The 25,814-nt window shown below is 42.1% G+C and overlaps 1 protein-coding gene across 1 annotated transcript; it reads left to right on the top strand.

Annotated features, from left to right (window-relative positions):
- Positions 1–6,666: 6,666 nt before the first annotated feature.
- On the top strand, positions 6,667–24,631 carry uqcc1 (ubiquinol-cytochrome c reductase complex assembly factor 1). Its single transcript, XM_083971597.1, has 9 exons — positions 6,667–6,889; positions 8,710–8,817; positions 11,319–11,426; positions 13,230–13,302; positions 14,768–14,825; positions 15,244–15,352; positions 20,216–20,293; positions 20,904–21,017; positions 23,511–24,631. Exons 1-9 carry the CDS (start codon positions 6,815–6,817, stop codon positions 23,643–23,645), a joined length of 858 nt encoding a protein of 285 aa, XP_083827723.1. The 5' UTR covers positions 6,667–6,814; the 3' UTR covers positions 23,646–24,631.
- The last annotated feature ends 1,183 nt before the right edge of the window (positions 24,632–25,814 follow it).

The following is a 25,814-nucleotide window of genomic DNA, read 5'->3' as shown; positions in this document are numbered from 1 at the left end:
ATGAGAAGGTCAATGGTTGACTTCCAGCTCCTCCAGTCCACATGTTAAAGTGTCTGAAAGCTTGTGTGTGGTTATAGAAGACACAAAAGCTGTAAAGAACAACATTTAAAGGAAAAACTAGGTTTGGAGTAATTGTGATGGTTAAGTGACTTTGTAACAGGTTAGCTCCGTGTGCCTTGGTTGAGGTGGGTGGGAGAGCATGGGGGAAGGAAGTCACGTCCACACATCGTTGGGATTTCATAAACGTGCTGTTGTTTAATAATTATCCTCACCAACTGCATTGAGGCCGGTGGTACGGCTGCTACTTCCTTTGCACATAAGTAAAACAGCAGCCACCCGTCTCTTCACTAATTTGAGTTGAGTGAGAGTCAACTGAACTCCAAACAAAGGCGCTGCCCAATGACATGTCACCTAGTGCGACACGCTGTATTAAAGGGGCATTCAACTGTTACAACTTGTTACAGAGATGACCAACCTTGGAAGATCACCGCCTCCGATCCGATGTCCCAGATCTTGTCTCATGAGAAACGGACAGCTTTACGGCACTACGACACAAACACGCCTGGTAATTCGTAATCTCTTGTTAACGTTGCCACCTTGGCAGACATAGCTCCATGGATTGTCTTCTCACAGGCTTTCCTTAAAGCAAATGCACATGGCCAGGGGAGAGGAGAGAGGAGGGTTAGAGGTCTCTCCCATTCCATATGAATTTTGAAACAGCTGCCTGAAGCTTGCCCCAATATCCAGCAGGGGGAGAGAGGGGGACCATGGAGCTGAAAAAAAATATTCTGGGGACTACATTCATTTTGACAATAGAAATGCGTGCCTGGAGTGAGTTGGGCAGACTGAGGGGACCTTTCCTGCTTTGTCTTCAGTTGGGAGTTGAGGAAATCCTCTGCTTCTCTGGGGTTGTTGAAAACACGATAATCCAACCCATCTTTGACTTTCAGAAAAATTAAACTCCTGTTTCTCATGCGGTGTTCATCGCCTGGGTGAAAGCCTGCCTCTCCTATTCACCACATACTCATAGAGAGGTCAGATCAGACTGAATCGTGTTCAATTTATCCTCAGTGTATTCACGCATCTCTTGAATTTGAGCGAACCGAGGCTCTAGATATTCACGTTGTCCAAGTTTGCCTTTGCAGAGGCTCCACCTGCACTGCTCTTTTTTTCCAGAGGGTTTTTTCAGCCATCTTTCTTCCCAGCAACCAAAAGTGCCACAAATATCTGAACAAAAATAGACTTGAAGAGATAAACTAGTCAAAAACAGGGAGGTTGGGGCAAGCGTGAGAAGCCTAAATTTTTTCATGATGGTCTCCATTCCAGACTAAATGATCACAGTGGCATAAATTCTTGCCGTGTCTTGGTCCGGAGACTGGCAACACTACAAGTATCACCCCGACTAATCACCGCTCACGACCGATCACGAGTTCACAGGCCGTCTGGGAGGCGTCACAACTGACGTCTGGGAGGCGTGACAACAACTGTCAATCGTGGATACTGTAGCACTGTGTGTGATCTTTTGCTCAGACACGAAAATTAAGAGGAAGAAAAAATGATAGTGGAGCTGTTCCTGGGTCTGGTGAAGAGGACAGTCTGACTGTCTGTCTTTCACGGAGAACGTGGGGGATAATGTGTAAACCTCAATGTTAACTTATATTACGCAGTTACGCACATGACCTTTTTCAGCTTTATTTATCACTCATTTACAAAACATAGATAGTAGCAGTGCAGTAATAGAAACAACATTGTAAACATTAATAATAACTGAAAAACAAATAAATTATACAGAAAATAAATACATAAATAAATAGAAATATTGCCCACATGAAGCACATGTTCACTGGGTATAAACAATGCGTCAGAACGCTTCGTCATCCTATTGGTCGACATCAAGGTTCACGTCGTAAGAGATGTCAGACTAGGCGAGGAAATAAAAAAAATCTAACATGCTTAGACCGTTGAGTCCGTTGAGGCGTCATACAGCGTTGTAGACGCAAAAACGCTGGTCGTCAATTACGTATGGCACACACTACACGTCAGTTTGTCGTTCCCGACGCTCATAATCGGGGACGACGCTGGAAATGTGTTGGCCACGACCACGACGAAATCGTGTCAAAATTGGCCTGAAATCGCGTAGTCTAAATGTGGCAGCTCAGTCCCCGTTCATCCAGTTGGTAAGAGTTTGGGTGCTGCCAAGATGGCTGCCAATGTTGAGGCTTATGAGGATTTTGATGGTGGGTACATGCCACCAGTTTGCCAAAACGGCCCAGTGACCTACCCTCCCTCCTCCCCCACCTGTCTCCATTTAGAGACTTTAAAATCTAACCTGGGTGCACTTTTATTGTTTTCCAGATCCCATTACATCTGTTTAATGCAGCTCCTTTTAATTTTGAGTGAAATCAACTCTGAATCTAATCTGAGATCAGTTACAGGTCGATTTAACGGCTTCTTAAATGCTAATAACATTTACTTCTTAATGGTTGTGTCCCTCTAGAAACAACTTTCTCAGACGCATGTGTGCATGTGTGTGTGTCTGTGCAGATGATGGAACAGACACACTCCACCACATATGTGTCTTTGAGGAAAGGCAGCGCTGTGTGTGTGTGTGTATGTGCAGGGTGAGTATAAATACTTCCTTGACCTTTGTTTTCTTTGCACTTTTTCACCTATGGGATACTGTTAAAAGTGAATACACAAACACACAGTGTAGTACTGCGGGCAGGATGACGGGGTGGCAGCCATTATTTATGTCTGCTTTCTTTAGCGAGGTTTCTCACAGGAACAGGAGCCAAGCAGGAATCTAGCGCTTCCTCTGAGCCCACCATTTATCACTCTTTATTAACACACTAATGCACAAGTCATGGACACAGTTACAGACCAGACAAGTACACAAACACACACAAATATGCATACACACAAAAAATAGACATTCTTATGCAAGTCGGGAGATTATAGAGACAATATTACACACTGACACCACAAAACAACAACTTAAAGACACAATAAATACTATATGAGGCTACAGTATATCAATAATCTCATTACACATCTTGACAAAATAAGAGGAGAAATGTAATTTATGTAATACAAATGATCAAGTTATTATTTATTAATTATTAAATTAGACACTGCGATGATTCAAATTAAAATTCATAGGTTAATTATTAAAGGGTCAAAAGTGATCTAGTTGATCAATGATCAATAATACATCTTTCTTGATAAGATAAATATAGTATTTTATAATGTTTTACAATTGTTTTTAGAGAATCACACAGTTTGTTTGCAATCAGTTGAAAATGACAAGAAAAATATTTGTAGAACTTACATTTACAGATGTAGGCTATGTGATTAAATTACATGGCTCCTGATATTTTTGCTTCAAGTATTTGAGTAAAGGTCAATAAGTGTGTGCGTGCGTGTGTGTGTGTGTCATCAGGTGAGGTCACTGCAGGGAGTACAACATCTGACTTACTGCCGAGGAAATAGCAGTGGCTAGACCTGACGTTACCCCACTCAGCCGCGTCTCATAACTCAACTCCACTGAAGTATCATTGTAACTATCGAGGCTCAGCATCAATCTGAAACTTCTGATTTCATTTCCACGGAAACAAACACTTGGCTGCTCCACAAAACTCAACTTGACCTTTGAGTTTTTCCCCTTCTCACATCCTTTCGTTTTTGCTACTGTAGCAGGATCTCTGCGTGTACCCCTGACTCCTGCTCCCGATGTCTCTCACACACACAAACACATGCACACACACACATTTCTTCATCTCATTAATCAACAGTGACTGACTGTGTCCACAGGCTGCACAGGCCAAAGAAACTGAAAATAAAAACAAGAACTTTTCCTCCACACCTTCACCGACCCTTCTGTCATTCACGCCAGGAAAGTTCAATTTGACATAATTTGAAAAGTAGGGAAACTTTCTGAATGTCAGTTTGCTTTTTTCTTTCTCACAAACTATAAATTCATCTTTGGTTTCCAGTGTTTGGGAAATGTGCCATGAGGATCCTGCTACCTAAGCATGACTGTGTGAGCCTGTTGTGTGATAACTAAGGCAATTTATTAACCTAAAATAATGACAGTCAGTGACACAATATTTAAAAAGTTACAAAGCTTCAGTGTCGATACAATTCATAGATGCAAATGTAAAATAACATTTAAAATAGGGTCCTAGCTTGGGCCCTAAATATGTGCAGTTCATGTAGTGTTGTTGTTGTTTTTTAAGTTGAATAAATGAAATATTGTATAATTTAAAGCAGATATCAGTGGAATGTTTTTGTTAATATAAGTCCTAAATAGTCCTATTTTCCGTCAGCAATCACTTACATGAAGTATTTCAGCCTAAACACGAGTCTCTCCGTCACTCTGCTCTGCTGTAACCCGAGGAGAAAATTTTCCTTGTGGGATACAAGTGTTATCCAATGAGGAGAGAGAACGGCATGAAGGGCTGTGTGTGCAGCCAAGGGATGCGCGTGAATGTGGTGACGTAGCACGAGGACCAATTGATGCCTGACAAGGGCGGGGGCTGCTAACTCATGGTGCGTTCAAAGAAACTCGTACTTTGTGTTTTTCCTTCCTGTGAAGTCATACCAGTTCGATCTGGTACGAGTTCACGGGTCGGAAGTTACGAGTGGCCGTTATAGGGAACTTTCACAGACAACAGGATGGTAAAAACACGAGCTACGGGTTACCTGGAACGCTACCAAGTCGTAGTTGTGACTTGAAGCTGTAACTTACGGTTTCAAAAGCCTGCCTTGAACGCAGCATTAGCCGAAACGGCCGTGAAGCTGATATCTGCTTTAACTGTGTAACATTATCTTAAAATTTGTCATATGATGGCCTACAATTTATAGGCTACTGTTGGAATTCCATGTATGAAATACTGAACTTGTACATGACATGTGCATGATAACATAGTGTCATTACACATCTTAACAAAATAACATTTACTGCAATTTATGAAGCATTTCCACCAAACACCACTTCTGTGCATGTCCCAGCACTGCATGTTTTAAAATACATACAAATAGTTAAATTATTTAAAATGTTGTGGTCAGGGAGCCTGGAAGGAACAATTGGTGAAAACTATATAGAATAGAATATAATGCCTTTATTGTCCCATAAGGGAAATTCATCTTCACACTGTCACTGAACAACATACAACACTGAGCCACATTAATACATAACCAAAAACAGAAACATCACCAACACTGAGCAACATGTAAAAACAAAAACGCCACCAGACACTAAGCAAACATATATACACACACCAGACAACCAAACATTTGTGACACACTCAGGAGGACTGGGTCCATGCAGGGCTATTGGGGGAGGTTGTTGAGTGCGGAGATGGCAGACGGGACAAAGCTTTTGTTAAAGTGAGCCCGTCGCCATCTCAGAGTCCTGTACCTGCGACCAGACGGCAGTAGCGTAAAGTGTGGGTGAAGAGGGTGAGTGGGGTCGTTTTATTGTCCGAGCTAGGTGTGCGACTGCTCTGAAGTTGAGCTCGGTGAGGTTGGGTGTGGGATGATTTGTGATTTGATAAGAAAACATGATCCTGAGTAAAATCATGACAATATACAATTTTGTGAACCTGTTTATGTAGCTATCTTACTTAATGTGATGGTTAAAATTAAATTCACAATACTGCATAAATATCTTAAAACAAATGTTTCTTGTATTTGGTGAAGGTCTCATAAACATGGTGTGATTCCAGTCTGTTGTTTCATAACTGAGGCAATAATAATGATGTGTGTGGGTCTGATTTCGATAAAAGGCAGTTATCTGTACACACATGTTTTGATCTGTCATATCCTGCTGTGGGAATTTTACCCCCACTATCCATGTTTGAGTGTTAACCCAGTCTTAATAATATTTGCCAGTGTTTGATGTTAGGTGAGGATGGGACCAACACATTATCCACTCAACCTCTCACAGAAAAATACATTAGGCTACATACTGTGACTGTCAGCCTGGGGGCTTTAGCAGGAAGCAGTTGAATAGCTGAGTGGCTTTGAACAATTAGTGGAGGCAGCCATGCATAGTCCTGCTTACTCTGTTAGCTCAGAGGAGCAGCATCCTGCCGAGCCCAGAGCTGAACATATTTTTTTAATCTTCAGGCTGAATTTTCTTTTGATAGGTGGAAAATACACAGAAGAGGGACCACTAATGACTTGAGAGTCAGACAACTCTGCAGCTTTGTGGAAACTTTTAGTTCCAATGAGTTTCACTATCTTTTGTTTAAAGGCCTGTGTGCTCCTGATTTGGGTGAGGGTCAGTTCAGCTGGAATTTTTTTTTTAATGTCTGACAGGGATGGACTGTTTTAAATTTGTGCCTCTCAGTTGGTTTAAACAAAATCAAGCTATTAAAATTCTAATTTAACACCCAAACAGGTGTTTATGTTATTTTGTCAACCCTGTTTATAAGTTTGAAAAGAGAGCAGATCAAATAAACACACTGAGTCAGGCTGCTCAACAATTGAATGACCATGCACTTGTGTCTAAAATACTTTTTAAAAAAATACGAAAAACTGAACATTACAATTATAAAGTAAAATGAAATTAAGTATAACGTTACACAAATTAAAAACACGTTTATGCTCAAGCGGAACGTTTCTTCGCCGGAGCCTGTTTCCTGGCCGGACGGAGCTGCGAGCCGGACAGATTCCGTTGACATTGCAGAGGGGGAGGAGGCGGAGGAGGACCGCAGTTACCAAACCATCAGGTTTTATTGAAGGGAGCCGCAGTTTGGTGGCAGCAGGCAGCCCCCGCTCCTCACCTGCGACATCCACACCGCCAGGAGCCATGTACCGGCGGCCGCTGCAGTCCGCCGTCAGACACCTGGTGAACGGGCCCGCGTGCAGAGCCGCCTACCGACAGGTAACACCGTCCACCGCCGTTAGCTCCGCTGCTAACGGGATTGAAGCTGCGTGAACTAACGACACGGTAGAAACCGGGACAAGAGCGACCGGAGCTGATAACTGAGAAGTAAACGACAGAAAAGGGGACTTTCAACTGTTTCCTTGGGTTTAAGGTTTAATTAAAGTAAAAAAGTGTCCGTTTAATGAGATTTAACGACCTGTGACGTTACCTGGTTTGTGCAGGTGAACTTGACCGTTACCTCACGTCACGTCAGCCCAACAGCGATGGCCTCAGACACACAACAGCCTCAGGGCTCTGATGGAAATATGAAGCCACTGACCCAGATTCACCTGAAGCTCTGGCAAACAGGAGATTGAAGCAGTGATTAGCTAATCAATCGATTGAGCAATCACGTGTCTGATATTCCACAGCTGCATGATACACGTCACATACATGTTACCCAGAAGCAACCAGTTCAGCATTGTACAGTGAACACAAAGGGTCAATAATATGCAACATACGAAGGCTATATGAATGAGTGATATATTGCACATATCCATATTGGAATAGACATATTAAGCAACATTGATGATCTTATACCCAACTCTCAGTGGTGCTGTGTTTGTGAGGGATTCATCACTTCATCAAGGAAGTAAAAGATTAATTGATAATGTAATTATAGAATTTATAGAATAACTCTTATTAGACGATATCCTGCTACATTTGGTCATACCAGAAAAATACCTGCTGAAAACCTTTGAGTAGTGGGCGACTTCAGATTGAATCAAAAGTCACAGAGAAATCTGTAAGAAGTCTTGATTCACTCCTGCTCATGCATTTCAGAATTGTATTTTATTTTCTAATATATCGAGATGTTGCAATGATGGTCACCTCAGTTTAAATGATGTGGTGAGGTCACAGTTTATAGTGTTATATAAATAGGCTAGATAATAGCCATCAGTTTGACAAAATATTGTTTTCATAAACATATGATGAACACATGATGAGGAGGAGGCTGTTTTTGAAGGCTTTGAAACACTGCTGCAGTTATTAGCACAGAAACATACTGTACTAGTGTGAGGCTCCTGGCCTCTTCCCACTAATAGCCTCACTGTTTTATATTTATCTTTACTCAAGTCTTCAGTTCTCCCATACACACACATGCACACTCCGAATCAAATTATACACATTAAGGAAAATTTGTCCAATTTTAAAAATGTTGCCAGATCATATGATTCCAGCTCTGCCTCTGCAGTTGGAAGTGTGGCATTATGTCCTCCGGCCAGTGTTTATGAGATGTTGATGCATCTTTTTCCATTTGAAGAGAAGCACAACTAAAGCTTGGCTACATATTGGTAATATTATAAAATAAAAAAACTGGCAATAAAACCTTCCCCTGTCATCCAAACATCCTCCAGCCCCAGGCAGGGCCAAACATGTGGCTGTGGGTGTCAGGGTCACACCCACATCTTAAGCAACTTTCATCTCCTCCTGAAAACTGTTTTCAGGAGATGTGCATGAATTGTGTAGAAACGAAATAGACAATTGACTCCTTTGCAAGGAAGACGATGCCCAGATGTTATTCTATCCAGCTGTTGTTAGAGGCTACATTGAGAGATGTGGTATCAGAAGAAGTCGGTGTGGGGAAATCCAAAAACCTGCTCTGGGATTGTTGGAAGTGTGACTCAAAATTAGAAGAACCACGAAATGTATAAAATAAATGTATGTTCATGTTAGTTTTATCGTTTCTCTGGCGTATCTCTCATCCTCTCTGAGCTTAATCTCTCGTCCTCCTCTTTCCTTAACGTCTTTCTGTCCCTCTCTCCGTCTCCATCCAGGCATCAGATCAGGAAGCCTGCTTTGCTAGAGCTTTAGTAGCTTGCCAGCTGGCCAGAGTCTCCCCTCCGTGTTCAGCACCATGTCGGACTCTGCACATCACCACACAGGTAAAGTGACATGCACACTCACGCAGAGAGTGAGAGAGAAAGAGGAGAGTTATTTAAAGCCCATGTGCAGCAGTAAATTTAGTGGCCGAAAAAGATCTATGATCCAGTCTGAGAAAATAACTCATCAGGATCATGAATCTTTTACACAAAGCCTGCGTTGCTAACTGGGAGTGTTGCGCTTACCAGACAGGAAAAGTCTAATGACACATGCTGCAGCGGAAAAAGCAGATTTAGTGTTTGTTGGTGTTGATCCAGTGGGTATTCACCTTTTTAGTCATCTTTAGTCACTGCTTTATTTCAAATCCTACAAGCTTGAATGAGTACAGAGAAAAAAGTCTTGGAGTCCTGATTGCATATGGTCTATAAATCCTGTTTTTAAAATCATCTTATACAGGTGTCTAAATAGGACTAAAGTTTTATGTCTTCACATCAGCACATGTCCTTAAAGACTCCAAAGGGAAACAATTTAACACAAGTAATGGCTTTATCCCCTCCGGCACAACCATTGTAGACCTTGAAGGCTGAACTGAAGTGAGACAGTCGGGTCTACTGAGGGTTTCCTCTTTGCATCACCACCTGTGTACCGTTGCGCCACAAAGCGTGGCTCCTGTCGTCTCGCATCTATGACAGTACATAACTTTTCTTTTTCTGTTTTTTTTTTACAAAACTGAGCTGAAACATGATACTTAGATTAACAGCGTGATCCTCAAGACTCTCTTTCACTGTTGGCTTTTATTACTGGCAGCCTTAAACCTTGGGAAAGTTTAGGTCACAAAAGATCCAGTCGTTGGATCCTTCACATTCCTCAGCTTTGAAACGGGACAGTCTGGTCCCACGGTTGTGACGCAGTCGACCTTCAGCTGCAGGCTCTGAACGATGCAGCACTGACCGGGGACACAGCCATACACTGATGCAGAGAGCGTTGCATTTTGAGTGTTTTGTAGCATCAGTGTTGCTCGGTTTGTGAGCTCTTGTAAGGTATGTTTGTAGTCTGCATTTTACAGTCAGCTCAGCTGACCTTAAAGCAGATTTCCCTGTTCTAACCTCAACATGTTTCTGTTGGTTCAGGTTTCGCTGCAGCGGAAAAACAAATTCTTGACAAGGGAAAATGAGTGCAGAGAATTTCCCACCATCTTTACTGCAAAAACAGACAGAAACATCTGTCCAGCAGCTAAAAATGTCACGATAAGCGCTCAGAGAGACATATTAGAAATAAAACAGGACAAAAACTGAGACTATATCAACATGAAAAACTTGATGAGGACTGTTCTGAGAGTGGCTTCCACTGTTTCCCCTAAGTTTACAGGTTTGAGCATATTTTATTTTAGAACATATTAATGATAGTGTTTTTGTTTGTTTGTTTGTTTTACAAATGCTTTTATATTTTTACTGTGGAACAGTTTTTCATAATTATGTGCAATTATTTTAGTTTGTTGTACAACGTACAGATACTTTTTTCAGATGTTTTTTTTTTTTTCATTTTATCAGTTATTGTAATATGTACAGTATACATATTTATATTTATATATTATATATAACAGAACAATTCTTTTAAAATAGCATTCCTGCAATCCCTGCCCAATCACCTGTTGGGGCAGCTGTCCCTGCTGAGTTCACAAACATAGGAAAAGATTTCCAAACAATACTACGTCCACTACTACAACAACTATGATTTATGTGTTCAGTGAAGAAGAACAGTAGTAAACTGCAATAACAGCAATTCATTTTGTCAGTGTCATTTTCTACGGCTGGTCAACTTTACAGAGTCATATCATGTTCCGACATGATCATGAACATCTTTTTTTTGAAAGCCATATATCCTCCATCTTGGTTGGGGGTTGGACATTGCTAACTTTGCTGTTCGATGTAATATTCAACATAGTGGGAGAGAAAGCACTCGTCAGATATGGGAAGAAGAGAGGGAGTCCTCTTATGACTGTATTTGTCTTGTGTTTTGGTCACTACTACGTTTCCTAACCGCTCTGCATATTGAACACAGACACATTTTAAACATTCAGCTGGTTTTGTCGTTTCATCTTGGTTCAAGTTCAGCAGAAAAGTGTCGCTGTCAAAGACTCGGCCAGAAATCGTGATGTGAAAGCTGCAGGAGTGATGAGGGGTCACTGAGGTTGTGGCGTCTGTAATGAAACTGTAAAGACAACATGCAGCTCAGAATAGGTCACTATATTAATCTACTCAACAGCTGCACTCGCCCAGTAAAGGTCATGTTCCCCAGGTGTGTGTCATCACACTGTAGGTTGTGTGTGCTGTTGATTTAATGAGAGTTATACAATGTATATACACTGAGTAGAAAGGGTTGTTTTTACTTCTGCCTTTTCTGTCCTCCCTCGCTTTTCATCACTCTTTTCTTTTACCGTCTTCTTCAAAAAATACCGTCCAACTCATCACTCTGTCCTGGCTCCTCATCTGTCCCTCCTTTCCTCCTTTCTCTTGCATTTCCCGCACTCACTGTCTTATATTCTGTCTCTTTTGTCCGGCAGCTCCATAATGTGAAGGAGACACGGCAGCACACGGAGGAAGAGGTCGGAGCCTTCACCAAGCTGATCGAGGCCATGGGCTTCACAGGACCACTCAAATACAACAAATGGGTGAGTGGTCGATAATTCTACATGCAGAAGATATCTGGATGAGCAGACACAAGCCGACCAGTCACAGTTTGTCTTAGCTGCTGTAGCTCCTCACAAATGCGGAGGTAGAGTTCACTAGTCTTATCACAGCACACTGTTCATGGCAGCGTCACTGCAAAGCAGGAAGCTGTGGATGTGTAAAGCCAGGAACACACCGGCCAGGCGTCGGGTCTCGTCAGGCCCGGTTCGACATGCATAGTCGAGGAGCGTCGGGAGAGTAGACTCGTCGGGTACTCTGATTGGCTGTGTGCTAGCTATGGCGATTCTCATTGCCGGTGCCCTAGCGAATCAGCGCGCTGTGTGTGTGGGAGGGGCGGAAGTGAGTAAGTAAACAAACGGTGCGGTCTCTCCTTACTTTCTCCCTCCTGCGATGTCTTCGGGCAATAACGAGCCCGAGAGCAGACAACGCAACCATCAGCTCAGCCAGAGCGATCATTGCCGTAAAGAAGCAACATTAGCAATAGCAGTGATTATAACACTAAAAACTTGAGATTCTTCACCAGATTTATGTTTTTAATCAACTTTTTGTTGGAGGAATTTTTCTGATAAATTTAAGGCCGAGTCGGTCATATCTGAAGTTGATCGTCTTCAACATGATGAGCTTGAGCTTTTTCAACTGTAAATACGGCCCCATATCTACATGTGAAACGACGCCACTAATGTTGGCTGCTAACATCAAATCCCACTCAGTTGCTGCCTCTGTTTGATGCCGAATAAATTAGTCATGCTGCTACTTTTATCCACAGACTGGAAACTTAACAGTGGACAGTGTTTTGCACCAGATCAGATGCTACAAACCGGACAGAGAGATACTGATCTCCGGTTATTAGCTCCTGCTGCATTACATCGTAGGAGCTCAGGGAAGTGGCAGCAGCTTCGTACCACATTTACTGAAATTAAAGTCAAATTTGATCTTCATTTCCTAAGCAGCATCCTAAAATATAAATTCAAGGGTTTTATAGGTCAGCTCTAGAAGATGTTGTGGGTGTGTTTAGGTACAGCAAGATTAACAACAGTAACAAACTAGTAAGTAGGTTTTTAAGAGCTAAGTAAAAGTTCTGTCCGCAGTGAACCTCAGGTTTTTGTACTGAACTGAATAAGAATGAAAGTATGTAAATGCAACACCAGCAGCACCAACCCGTATTTAATCAGTTGGTTGAGTACAAACATGTCACCAACACCCTGGAGGAACACCACTGGGCCAGAGGCTTTGATCTATCAAACAGGAGAAACAAAGGTGATGGGGGTGGAAATGAAGCACAGTAACAACACTCGGTTGTGGAAAACATTTAAACTGGTCAGTCTGAATAAGACAGCTTTGCTGTGTTTAATAGAAGTTAAATACAACTGCTGCTGCTTATGAAGGACAGTGTGTGTGTGTGTGTGTGTGTGTGTGTGTGTGTGTGTGTGTGTGTGTGTGTGTGTGTGTGTGTGTGTGTGTGTGTGTGTGTGTGTGTGTGTGTGTGTGTGTGTGTGTGTGTGTGTGTGTGTGTGTGTGTGTGTGTGTGTGTGTGTGTGTGTGTGTGTGTGTGTGTGTGTGTGTGTGTGTGTGTGTGTGTGTGTGACTGGCTGTGTCTGCTCCTACATGTACAAACACATAGATTCAGTGTGCCATCATTTTTAAAATTGGGTCAAGCCTGTTTTTGGTGCTGTTTATAGACACACCTGTATTGTGGACCCTGAAATATCCAATACAAATGAAGTTCATCATATCTGTGACAGGTTTTAATGAGTTCTTTCTTCTTCTTTTTTTTGTCTCCACAGAAAATCAAGATTGCTGCCTTGCGCATGTACACCTGCTGTGTGGAGAGAGTCAATTATGATGAGTTCTTTGACAGTAAGTGGAAACTAGAGTCCAGTCCTCTCACCACACACACACACACACACACACACACACACACACATTAGTTCAAACACGCAGCCCAAACCACCAGTCTGATATTGTGTCGTTAGGAATGACCAAGTCCAGTTGCGTTCAATTTAAATTTCCTTGAGATAACTATGACCTGGACAAATAAGAATATTCACAGGCGTATCGCTTTACAGAAACCATTATTCATTCACACCAGTGGTGGTAAGCTACGTCTGTAGCCAAACGGCCCCTCTGACCTCCACCATGATCATTCATACGCATTCACTCGAGGCAAGGTGGGTAAGGTGTCTTGCCCAAGGACACTACGACAGTGACTGGGACGTAGCTAACAATGCTGACAAGAACAACAGCAGCAGTGCAGCAGTACAGATGCTTTGCCGACTGAAACAGTCACCTCAGATGTGATGTAATTCAGGTGATGTCAGATGTTGTTCCCAGCTTCAAACTAAACGTTTGAGCTTTTAATGCAGCGTAACACTTTTCAAAGTGTTCTCAGTACACACACTGAGTGAAGCTGGAAAATCACTGGTTTAAAATCTTTCTCTCTCTCTCTCTCTCTCTCTCTTACTCTTTCACTCTTACACATGCACACACTCACCCGCACGCACTCTTACTTCAGTGTTAGACTGATCCAAACACTGACCATTAAGGTGTTGGTGTCAGTCCCAGTCCAAATGGGGTTGATGAGCGTTCAGGGACACTGTCACAACCTGCCTGACACATTTATTTGACACTTTACTGCCTGGCACACACACATACACACTAATATTACTTACAGGCACTAATATCATTTACACACACACACTTGGAGCCTGCTGCACCATCATACCGATTTTACATTGTTGTAAAAATGGCCCTGATCGTGGTTCACAGGCTGATTGAAATACATTACATAAGGACTCAGGAGATCTTGTCTTGAGACAAAACTGCTGATCTTATCGCATCATATCATCATATTAATTAATCAGTATTCTCTCAGATGACTTGTGTGTTTAAAAATGTCTGATTTTATTTTCCTACAAATATTCAGTTACATGTTGTCATGTCCGATGGGGAGCAGGAACATTTGAGGGGCTGGAACCAGAGAGTGTTTGACATTTTTGCTCTGAGACTGTCCAAAATGACTAATAACTCTTTATGGGCTATTGTTTTTGGATTTCTGGAATATATTCAACATTTTACAGGTATTACAAAGATATGACAACAGAAAACTGAAGAATGTAATAAGTAAATAGAAAGAATTGACCAAACAAAAGCAGTTCATATGCAGGCTACAGCTGCTCCGTGTGAAAGGGCTTCACAAAGCTGCAGTGAATCATTAATTGCAGTTAATTGCTAGTTGCAGCTCTGCAGTGTCAGATGGGAACATGTTTAGGAATATTTAGTTGTAACGCTGTTAAATGTTTTGTGTTTTTTTGTTTTTTTTTAGAATGCGCCCTCCCCGACACACTCAACTCCTGGTTCCTGGTCGCACAGCTGCATGTATGGTGAGTTACACACACACACACCCATTTGAAGTGCGTTATCTGTAACTTATGAATATGAACTCAGTACTCGCACCACACAGAGGAGATGATGTGTTTTAGAGAGTTTAGAGCAGTTGCAGTTGCTGCATAAATCAGCATTTTAATGAGGGGACCACTGATTTCCCAGAAGTCACTGCAACACTTCGAGCTCAGATTGATACCAGCTGATACCTGATGTCACGTGCACAGGCGAAACATCTGGTGTGAAAACTAATTAGCTCCAGAAAGAGGAGCTGCAGCTTTTTTTTCTTGTGAACGCTGTAACACAAGATCGACACACAGTTGAAACTTTAGATCACAGCAGTTTCTTGTCATGAAGGGTCACACAAAGCAACAAAAAAAAAAGCCCCTCACTTCACCCGCTTCCCCTCCCTGTCAGGATGTGTTTGGTGCGGATGCGTCAGGAGGGCAGAGCGGGGAAGTACATGTGTCGTTACATTGTGCACTCCATGTGGGAGGACGTGGAGCAGAGGAGCAAAATCATGGGGGTAAGTTCTCCCTGTGTGTGTGTCCTTGTATAGCTTCTGTCACAGCTCAATGTTCATCCAGAGGATCACGTATCAGCAGTTCCATAACAAACACATGTTGTACATTCATCACATTATTACACGTATAGCCTGATGCACAGTGCGTCTGTGATAACACACTAATTATAGGACCCTGGACTGGGGGTTACATTACCCTCCACGTCTTTCCAACAACCTCACGTCCTTTGCAAGGATGTTATTACAACCACTAAAGGCAGCACAGGAACTAAGTGGCGTGTTGTGTCTGTTGATCTCCCGTGTTTAATGAGAGCAAAGTCATCTGGCCAGAGTGCAGGTTGTGGTGTGTACAAAACATTTGATTCAAGTTCAAATTCAGAACTTAGCAGGATATCAATAATTGATTTGTCTGTGGATTAATCAGTCGGGCTCTAAAAGAAAGAACTGGTCATGATTCAGCAGCAAACCAAAAGCAGGAAGAGAGAGTGTTACTCTGGTACCGGCATCTTTGCATTGGCTCCTTGTTACATTGAGGATAGATTTTTAAAATTCTCTTGTTTTTTAACACAAAATGGTCCAGAGCCCTCTCATCTCTCAGTTTGCTTGTTTGGGCCAAGCTGTCACTTATTGCTCTGCTTCTGCTTAAAACCTCAATATACAGTTACAGTTTGTATCTCATTATTTTACTGTTTGCTGCTGTCTTTAGTGTGTTTTATGTTTATTATTAATAGTATTATCTCCTCATGTAAAGCACTTTGAAAAGTACTATACAAATATAAAATCTCTATAAATTAGGTTTATTATTATTAAAACAATAGAAATCTTTTCGGAGAGACTGGAAATTGTTACTTGAAACAACTAAAAAAGGAAATAAACAATCAATTGATTAAAAAAATACTTATTTTAAACTTCTAACCTCAATGAACCAACATAATTGTTTCAGCTGAAGTCACGCAGGCACAACTGCTGTATTGTCGTGTTAATACATACATGTATATCAGACGTTTCACGAGATGCGTGATATTTCAGCTCCACACAAACATCATCCTTTGTTAGTTTCCAACATCAGCTCAGTTTTCTCTAAAGTAGCCGTGTTTTTCTAAAAAGCCACAAATCTGAAACAAGCTGCGTCCAAACGTCGTCTTTGCCAGAAAACAACTAAATGTCATTCTCTTAAATAAATATTCATTATTTCAGAAACATTTCCGCGTCGGGCTGATGCAACAGGGCATTAAGTTTTTATCCGTGCCATTGCATGCTGCATAGGATGCAGGTTTTGTTTATTTAAGGTTTTACATCAGCATAATTGTGCCAGAAGTTCTCGAGCAGAAAGTGGAGCCAAATCCCCGGAGTGTGGGTCTGGCCGCGGTCGCCGTGTCCACAGAGTCACTCCTCTATTCTCAGTCAGTGGAGCAGCTCCAGGAAGTGTCGCTCATTGACATCACAGACTTAAATCTTGGCCTCGCTCACGTGGAGCTTTCACAGAGAATTTCTCTCACTCAGATTAAACTGGAATCAGCTCGAAGGTTCACAGAGTGTGTTTGTGTTCGACCTTTTCAAGTTTGAAAGACTTAGGTAAAAAAAACGTTTTAAAAAATAATAATAATTGTCAGTAAATAGTTACATAAACAAGCATCTGCCAGTCTACAGTGTATATACAGTAACAATATACACACCAGCCACTTGAATGTCATGTTCAAGACAATTAGAGCTTTGTGACGTGCGTCGTCCTGCTAGAGGACAGATCGAGACTCATCAAACCAGGAAACATTTGTCGTTCATTTTATTGTCCAGTTTTGGTGCCAGTGTGAACTGGTTCCCTCACCTTCCTGTGGTCGGTTGAGTGGAACCTTGTCTGGTCTTGTGTTGCTGTAGCGGTAGCCCGTCTGCTTCATGGTTCAACAGAGATGCTCTTGTGCAGACCGTGGGTGTAAGGTCTCTGACCAGAGAACTGATGCTCGTTCGATGTTTTTCTGTTTTTTGCACCGTTCTCTGTTAAACCCCCAGAGATGGTTGTGGCTGGTCAGCAGTTTCTCAAACACTCAGACCGAACAGCCATGCCATCACCTTTCTTCTCCGCTCTGACGCTCAGTTTGAACTTCAGCGGATCATTGTCACCATGTCTACATCCCTGAATGTAGTGTGTTGCTGTGATTGTGTTGTGTTGCTGAGCAGTGAGCAGGTGTACCCAATAAAGTGGCCAGTGAGTCGTATGTCCATGGTCATTTTTTATTGACCTGTTTCTCAGGAGACTCCTGCAAGTCTTTGCTACTCCTCAGCTCTTAGTGACAAGACGGACAATAACAGCTGCTCATTCCCTCCTACAGTATGTTATAAACACAGACACTCAGTCTCACTGTATATAGGCACGTCCCAAACTCGAGAGCATGCAGTATGTAATCGCATGGTAAACATCACAGTTGGTAAAGTTCACAGGACAGGGGAGGTAGCTGTTGTCGTGTTCTGCCATGACATTTATTTTGCAATTTGTAATATTGTCATTGCTCGAGAGGGGGGCACGCAACAGGTGAGGACTTTTTCTATCGCTGCAGAACGTCACATCAGGGTTTTATTCTGATATAAGAGCTTCAGTTCCTTCTCTCCTGTACTTCTTAGTTTATTTAATCTCTTCCCAGGCTCCCACACACGTTTTTATTTGTGGAACAGTTTCAGAAGTTTAAGGACACTTTGCTGCATGTTATCCCCCCTCTCTCTGCCTCCCCTTTTCCTTTCTCTATCAACTGTCCGATCAATTAAAGGCAAAATAAATATAACAACAAAAGAGAAAGAAATTAAATAATTGCAGAAGTTTCGTTCTAATCTGAGAGGTGAAAATATTTTGGAATGATCAAATATATAAAAATAATTAACACGAAAAAACTCATTTTGCCTCCATAACATTTCTTCTTCCCCTCTCAGTCTGCTGCGGTCGGATTGGTTGGAAATTTGTCGCTCGTCAGAAATGGTGAAGGGCTAGTTTCCAGTCAGAAGGTTCAAGTGAGGTCACAAGTCACTGGTGTTAAAGTCAGACTCCAGTTTTATCGTTGTTTTATCCTCGTCAGATTCGTGTAAGACAAAGTTCACACCTCATCAGATCCAGGCCACTGACATTCACCTGTGAGATCAGCTGGACGGCAGGTGAAGTGTCTGACGTGGAAGCAGCAGCTGGCTGAAGCTCATATCGGAGTCTTCAAACCTTGAGGTCGTTTAGCCGTTGTGTGACAGAACGAGGTCAGAGATGAGGGATTACAGTGCGGTTTGTGAGGTCACTCGCCGTGTGCGCACGCATGCATTGGGCAGCGCAGAGGGGGGTACGTACGTGTGTGTGTGTGTGTGTGTGTGGGGAGGGGGGCGTTGCGTGTTTTCACAGCTGCATATGTGAACCTCTGTCAGCATCTGTACGTTGCGTTCACTTGCTTACGTATGTCTCGACACACGCAAACACACGTGCCTGAGAATTTATATGTTTGACCTCAACACAAACTTTAACCCTCAATCTAAATTATTTAATCTACACACTTAAACTAAACTATGTATTTAATATAATGTACAGTATATTATAATACTATGAGTGTGAAGGATGCAAAACGTCGACAACACTTCCTCCTCTCACTCTCACATGTCACTTTACTCTGTAGTCCTGCTGTGACCTTCACAGCGGTGCTCAGCTCAGTGGTGTGTTCTCCTCAAAACAGGGAACAGGCTTTGGGTTCTTCCTCAACACGGAAACAGAGCCACATGGAAGTGACTGGTCACAAAAATGCTCTAGAAGAAAGAACAGCATCTTTCCCTGGAGCATAGTAACTGGTTATCTGGTGTCAGGAAAATAAAGACGGCACTGAGACAAGTGGTGCACAATGTATAATAGACAGGCGAACATCTGGCTCACCTCTGCCCTTCACCAGGCGAGGAGAGAACAAGAAGACCACCGTCTTTGCAGCATTGAGTTGAATCAGATCTGAGTTAGAAATGGAACAAAAGTGATGTTACATCATATCTGAAAACAATCACAATCAGTAACAGGTGAGTGACCTGGACATGAATGAAAAAGTAAAGAAGAAAGAAAATAATGTTACGGAAAGAACAGAAAATTATGAAATAAAAAAAACGACACTACAATAATGAAAAGGAACTTTGTGCGTGTGCGTCAAACTGAGAAACCAGGCACAGCTTCCTAATCGAGCTCCACATCAGCAGCTCATGTATTTTTACAGCAGCAGCAGTGATTGGAGCCGCTCTCAGGTTTCATGTTGATTGTGCAGCAGTAAAAACACTGGTCATTTTCTCCAGGTTCATAATTAAGCGCCGCGACCACCTGAAACCAACTAAAACCCACAACGACCGAGTCGACCCTCGTTTCACCGCCGCAGCTCGGCTTCATCCTCTGGGCTGAAGGACGTCATGTCATTACGTTCAGCTGTAGCTGTAGGCAGCAACAGGCAGCATTTTAACTGCTGCTGCAAATGCAGATTTATTCTGCAACAGGTAAAAACGAGCTGGAGATTTAATTGGGATGTCGTTTTACACGGATATTCACAGCCTTCAGCTGATGAACTGGGGCTGATCTGGGGTTTTGAAGATTATGTTTGGAATAGATAAATGTGAATTTTAAGACGAATTCATGTTCAAGTTTGTGCCGTACTTAAGTTTCTGCTGTTTCAGTTTGACTTGACAGAGCTGAAAATCTGTGCTCAAATTTACCTTTAACATCTTTTCTCTACACCCCGTTATTATCCATCTGTTGCCTTTATCATGTTCTATTGTATTACTCAGTGTGTGGAATACATTGTACGTAGAAATGAAGCTGCCACTCCTCACCTGTATTTGATCACAGCGTTTCTGCTTCTCGTCTCTCGTCTGCTGCAGATTGATGCCATCCACAGAAAGGAAGCACTCAAGGCGATGACGGAAACTTTCTACGCTGCAATATTTGGATATGATGAGGTGAGACGCTTTGTTTCTCACACACACACAAAGAGGAATCGGTTACTGACAGGCCTGAAGTTTAGGCAACAAGGCATTTTGAATCATTTCTTTCAAATATCAAAGACTTGAATTGTGTCTGGCTCTTGTCCACTCTTTATTGTGACAGCTGTTTGTGTCGCTGCGGGATGAAATTCACATATAGAAATGTTTTTATTTGGCATTTGATTTGAAACTAATATGATTTTAGATTTCATTTGATTTAGATGGAGGAAGGAGAGGAATTTGACTACATTATAAAGTTGCATACCAGCTAGTGTTTTTTAACATAAGTGACCACATGAGGCAACAAAGGACTCCAGACACTCACAACTTCTCATCATTTTGCGACAGTTAAACAAGTCAAACGCAGCAACACTGGGGGTCTCCCCGTGTGTATGTACTGGCAGCCATGATTGAGCAGGCGTCAGAATCAGTATAGTCAGACGATGTGGACATTCATTGTCTCTTATTTTGAAATGTTTTTGACACATGAACAAGTCAGAGTCTTTGGTTTCACAGGAAAGATGTTTGATCTGAACATGTGTGATTCAGGATCAATAACGTAATGACTGTGTGTGCGTGTGTGCAGGGAATCCTGTCTGATGACTCGGTACTGGCTGCAGCTCTGTGGAGAAACCTGTTCAACCGCCAGTGTGAAGACCCCAGACAGCTGGAGCTGATGGTGGAGTACGTTCGCAAACAGGTGTGTTTACACTCACGTCCTGGTGCATGTGCGTGACGCTGCGTCCTCTGTCTTTGGAACTTCATTTAAAACACAGACGGACATAAAACTCGGGACTTCAGTTGCTTCGCGCCTTCCTCTTCTCACTGATAGACTCATGATGTTTTGTTCAGTGTTGCTGAAGTTTCCCAAATTTGCTTCTTTTCAATTCCCGGGCCAAAAGAGCCCCTCTCTCTGATATCCCGGGAAATCCCATAAAAACAGAACGTCTATATTTTAACACATGAAATGTTTTATTTCTTTGTAGGAGGAAGAAAACAAGTGTGTCACACACTCCCCTCCGCATTAATCACACTGACACTTGGAAAAAAAAAAGTAACGGTAATAAAGTTGAACTGGAGCCGTAGACCTCGGCTCATCGGAGCGTCTTGACAGCCGTCACACATTAACAGCCTAACATTACTCCAAATCCACTTCAATAAAGTAGCATACAAATAACTTTAGACTGCTTGCCTAACAAAAACAAATCGGCCTCATGATTTTTGAGCAAAAACAAATTATAGTGCTTCATGGTTCAATCCAAAATACTCCCAGATTCCAGTGTTCACTTTCGGAGTGGATATTTACGTTCATGAATCTTGTGTTTTGAACAGACGAGTACTCATCCATGGTCAGAGAGAAGCGGGTGCCTGTTTTCACCATCACTTCAAATACAAAAGCAAGCTCAATCTGCTTTTACCCAGCATAAGACTGAAGTCTTTGCACATGGCTGACCAAATGCTGGTGATCTAAACAAGAAGATTATACTTTTCACACATTGAGCCTGTGTTATTAGTTTAGGTTACTATCAAGGCAGCATAATTAGAAAATCCCAGGGACCTTTTTTCCTTCTCAGTATTTAATTGACTGACCATTTCCCAGGATTCCCCCCCAAAAAATAAGTCTCGGGAAGCAACACGAGCTCAGTTCTGGTTCATTTGTACTTTCAAATGACGAAATCAGTGATTCAACAGTGCAAAGAGAAAAGAGGAGAAAAACATATAAATCACAGAACTGCAACTGTTTCTTTGCACCACAACTCCACACATACAGTAACTCTGTTTTCAGGTAAATGTATTTTGCTTTTCCATTTTCTGCTCCTTTATATTTTTACCTCACAACATTTATTTTGACAGTCCTAGTTCCAGAGTGAAGTTTTTTCACGGGTGTGTTGGGCCTTTTAGCTTGGACTCCTGGTGAAAGTGAACTGGATCAAGCACGTAATTTAAATCACTGGCCAAGGCCCAAAGAGAGAGGAAGGAAGGAAAATGGTCCAATGTTTTTATTTAGAATAAAGTTTAGTAATCAAAGTTTAGAGAAAAGTGAAGCTGAGTAATAAATTAAAATTTCATCAAAATCACAATATGATGGAGAGCAACATCAAAACCACAAAACAACAAACAACAGCAGTGATGATACAGAGACGCCTTGGCCCACAGGTCATCTTCTCAAGTCATGATTCGTATCACTTTTGAAATATATTCATCCAAATAACTAACGTAAAATCATGTGTCACGACTTTGTGCCTTATTCTTAGCTCTTTTCAATCAGCCAGCAGTGACCTGCTGCTCTCACAGTGTGAATCAGAGTCGGAGCTCATGTGTTTGGATTATTACTAGCAGCAACATTAAACCAATTTATAACTTTGTAATCGGGCCATCGGCCGGTTTAAGCTACTTTTGAGACCGATTCATTAGTCTGTCTACCGATGCACTCCCATCGTTTAAATCAATTTGAATAAGAATGTTAAAGGCTAAAATCCACCCCTGTCTGTTTTGCCCCACTCCTCCACCCCACCCCCTCAGCACTTCTCCTCACCCGTTAACCTGCTCACCTCTTCCTCCCTCTCTCCACTCTGTATATTTTCTTTCCCTCTGTGAGATCGAAAACACTCCTGGACTCTCACACACCTGCAGCCTCCATCTGCTGCCGGGCCACATGGTGCAGGAGCTGAACCCCCCCACCCCACTCCACCTCTCTTTCATCATCGACTCTGTGTTCACAACACTCTTCTTCTTTCTGTATCTCTGCCCTCTTTCCTTTCCACCTCGCGTCTCTAGGCTAAAAAACTACTAGTGGCGCACCGCAACACTGCACAAATAAACATTTCGTAACACTGTATATGATATATAGCGTTATCCACCACTCTATTGATTGATTGATTGATTGATTTCTCACCGGCTTCATTGTAAACAAATGCATGTGGCCAGGAGGATGGTTAGCAAAACAGAGGAAAAGCGTTTCCCTTTAATGTCACTGTCATCACACATGAAGCTGCCGCTGCTAGTGACTTCATGTTCAATCACTGTAAAGTATTTTAAACCACCTCCACCTCAGGCAGTTGCAGTGATAAAAAAAACACATCATTTACCAGATACAGTACTTTGTTCAGTGCAGTACTTGTACCCTTGTCACACTGTGTTTTTACCTTCCCACACTGACTCCTCCTCCTCTTCCTCTGCTACTGTGTTGCAGATGCAGTACATCGACGCTCTGGATGGCGAGGACCTATTGCTGACCGGCGAGGTGAAGTGGCGCCCTCTGGTGGAGGAGAATGCACAGAGCATCCTGAAGGTGGCCACACCCACGTACAACGACACCGGGCTGTGAGACGAAGGGACGGACCCCTGTGTCCTCGCATCCAAAGTCCTTCCCTCGTGTCCTCCTCTCGCACCTGTGCGCACGTCTTCATTTCCTGTTTCTCTCCCCTCCCTATAATCATGTAACATTTTCCCTCCTTACTCTCTCTCTTTCTCTCTCTCTCTCTCTCTCTCTCTCTCTCTCTCTCTCTCTCTCTCTCTCTCTCTCTCTCCCTGTCTCCCTGTCTCCCTCCCTCTCCATCTCTCTCCTCCTTCCCTCTGTCCTGTCGTAGAAGGTGGGATTTTAAATTTGACGTCAGGTCTGTAGCTTTCTGAAACGCTCCTTTACTTCTCTCACCTCCCTCCTCCTCCTCCGCCTGATGATGTGTCCGAACAGGGAGTTGGAGGAGGACGAGGAAGAGGAGCCACTATAAACAGCATAGACAGTCGGGGATTATTTTCCACCCTCATCTTTACACTAACCATGCTCAAACGCCCGTCAATCAGCAAACCCAACCGGTTCACAACCCGTCGTCATCGGTTTTGAGAACCTTCGCCGCCTCCTCTCTGCAAACCGGGAGATCAAGATGCTCTGTATTTATATTTTTCTCACCTTGTTTTACACGAAGGCCACGCTGTATTTATAAAGTATTTTGTACCTCTGTGTTTACACTTCTCTCCTCCTGCAGAGGCACGAGCTGTCACTGCACCTCACTGTGCGTTTTAAATAAAGTTTCACTCTTAACAGGCGGAGTTTAGGCGACGCGAAAGGTCACGGTTGAAATTTGACGGGTGACTGGACCTTCTCTCTGTGTCAGAGGTCGTTAGTTTAAAACATCTCTCCTCCTGAACATCCACAGTCTGTGTTCCTCTGTCTGTCTGGCTCCCATGATGCTCTCTGCCCGCAACAGCAAGCTGAGCCCCTCAAAGACTCGGACGTCTTCACTGTAATGAAAACAATAAGGTTTATTTTTGTTTTTAAAAGTAAATAAAAATGTTCTCTGGATGTATAAAACTGCTGAGCCTCATTTCATTTCTGTTTGTGACCCGACTTCCCCCGTATAAAAAAAAAAAAAAAAGTATGTTACTATTTGTACATACAAAAGAAAGAAAAAAAATAGAGCCAAGACATAACAAAACACCGCACATTGTTCGAAAAAGGAGTGGGAAGAAGTACAAAACTTTTTTAATTTCCCACACCTTTTTAACTATTCTTCAGTTTGTAACTACACAGATATCCTTATAACTACATAATACACCTATATATATACCATATATACACTTCATAAATATCTATATAAATATAAATATATAATTACAAAAATAAAAATATACTACATACATATCCTTATAAATATAAATATATATAAAAACTATCCCCATAAATAAATATATACCATATACTAATTAGTTACAATATAACAATCAACACAACACATCTGTCACATCAGCAGTAATTTCTTTTCACATGAACGTCAACAAGTCACATTTCACTCCCATTTGGCGATGCCTTTTCTGAGTCCAAGTGTGAGAGCGAGAAACAAAAATCCACTCATGGACTCACTGTGTTTAACCTGCAGTGTTTTGTCTTTTTGCCCTCTATTTCTACATGCGGCCTGCAGATGGTGCTACACTCCACTTGTTTATACAGAATAGAGTTGTTGGCTGATCCTGGTACAGCTCCTGAAAGGCTTTTATCATTTCATCGACTATACACACAATCTAAAAAAGTGTAAAAGCCAGAAACAGTATTAACCAGTGTCAGAGGCTTCAACTATAACCAGAAGTTTAACACACCAAGGATAACTGTTATCCGAATTAACTGAGCCTAACTCTGGTTGTCTTTAACTATTTGGTTATCATCTGTCTCAGTTAACTCTCATTCGCATGCACATTCATGTGAATAAGGAAGAGTTGTTAATTATCAGCAACATTGTCAGAACCTAAGTAAAACTCTTTATAACTTTATAATAATAATGTCTGCCGGTAAATCCAGGTACAGGCGTCTCTAACAGTGATTCCACCCTCTGAACAAACTCATGTGATGTAGAAAATATAGAAGCTGAAGATAATGTCGGACTGTTTCTGCAACAGAGAGCAGAAAAGTAGTTCATGTGTGATGAGTTTGTTTGAAATTGATGAATGCAATTTATATATTCAGACGTGTAGTTTTTATTAGGTTTTTTTAGTTGTGGTCATT

This window comes from Trachurus trachurus, assembly GCF_905171665.1.
Source record: "Trachurus trachurus genome assembly, chromosome: 5".
Lineage (NCBI taxonomy): Eukaryota > Metazoa > Chordata > Actinopteri > Carangiformes > Carangidae > Trachurus > Trachurus trachurus.
This window is presented reverse-complemented; position numbering and strand designations above follow the sequence as displayed.

Coding starts and splice junctions, on each gene's coding strand:
- uqcc1 (XM_083971597.1), top strand. CDS start 6,815: ATGTACCGGCGGCCGCTGCAGTCCGCCGTCAGACACCTGGTGAACGGG. Junction 11,427..13,229: donor CACTCAAATACAACAAATGG/GTGAGTGGTCGA, acceptor TTGTCTCCACAG/AAAATCAAGATTGCTGCCTT. Junction 15,353..20,215: donor AGAGGAGCAAAATCATGGGG/GTAAGTTCTCCC, acceptor CGTCTGCTGCAG/ATTGATGCCATCCACAGAAA.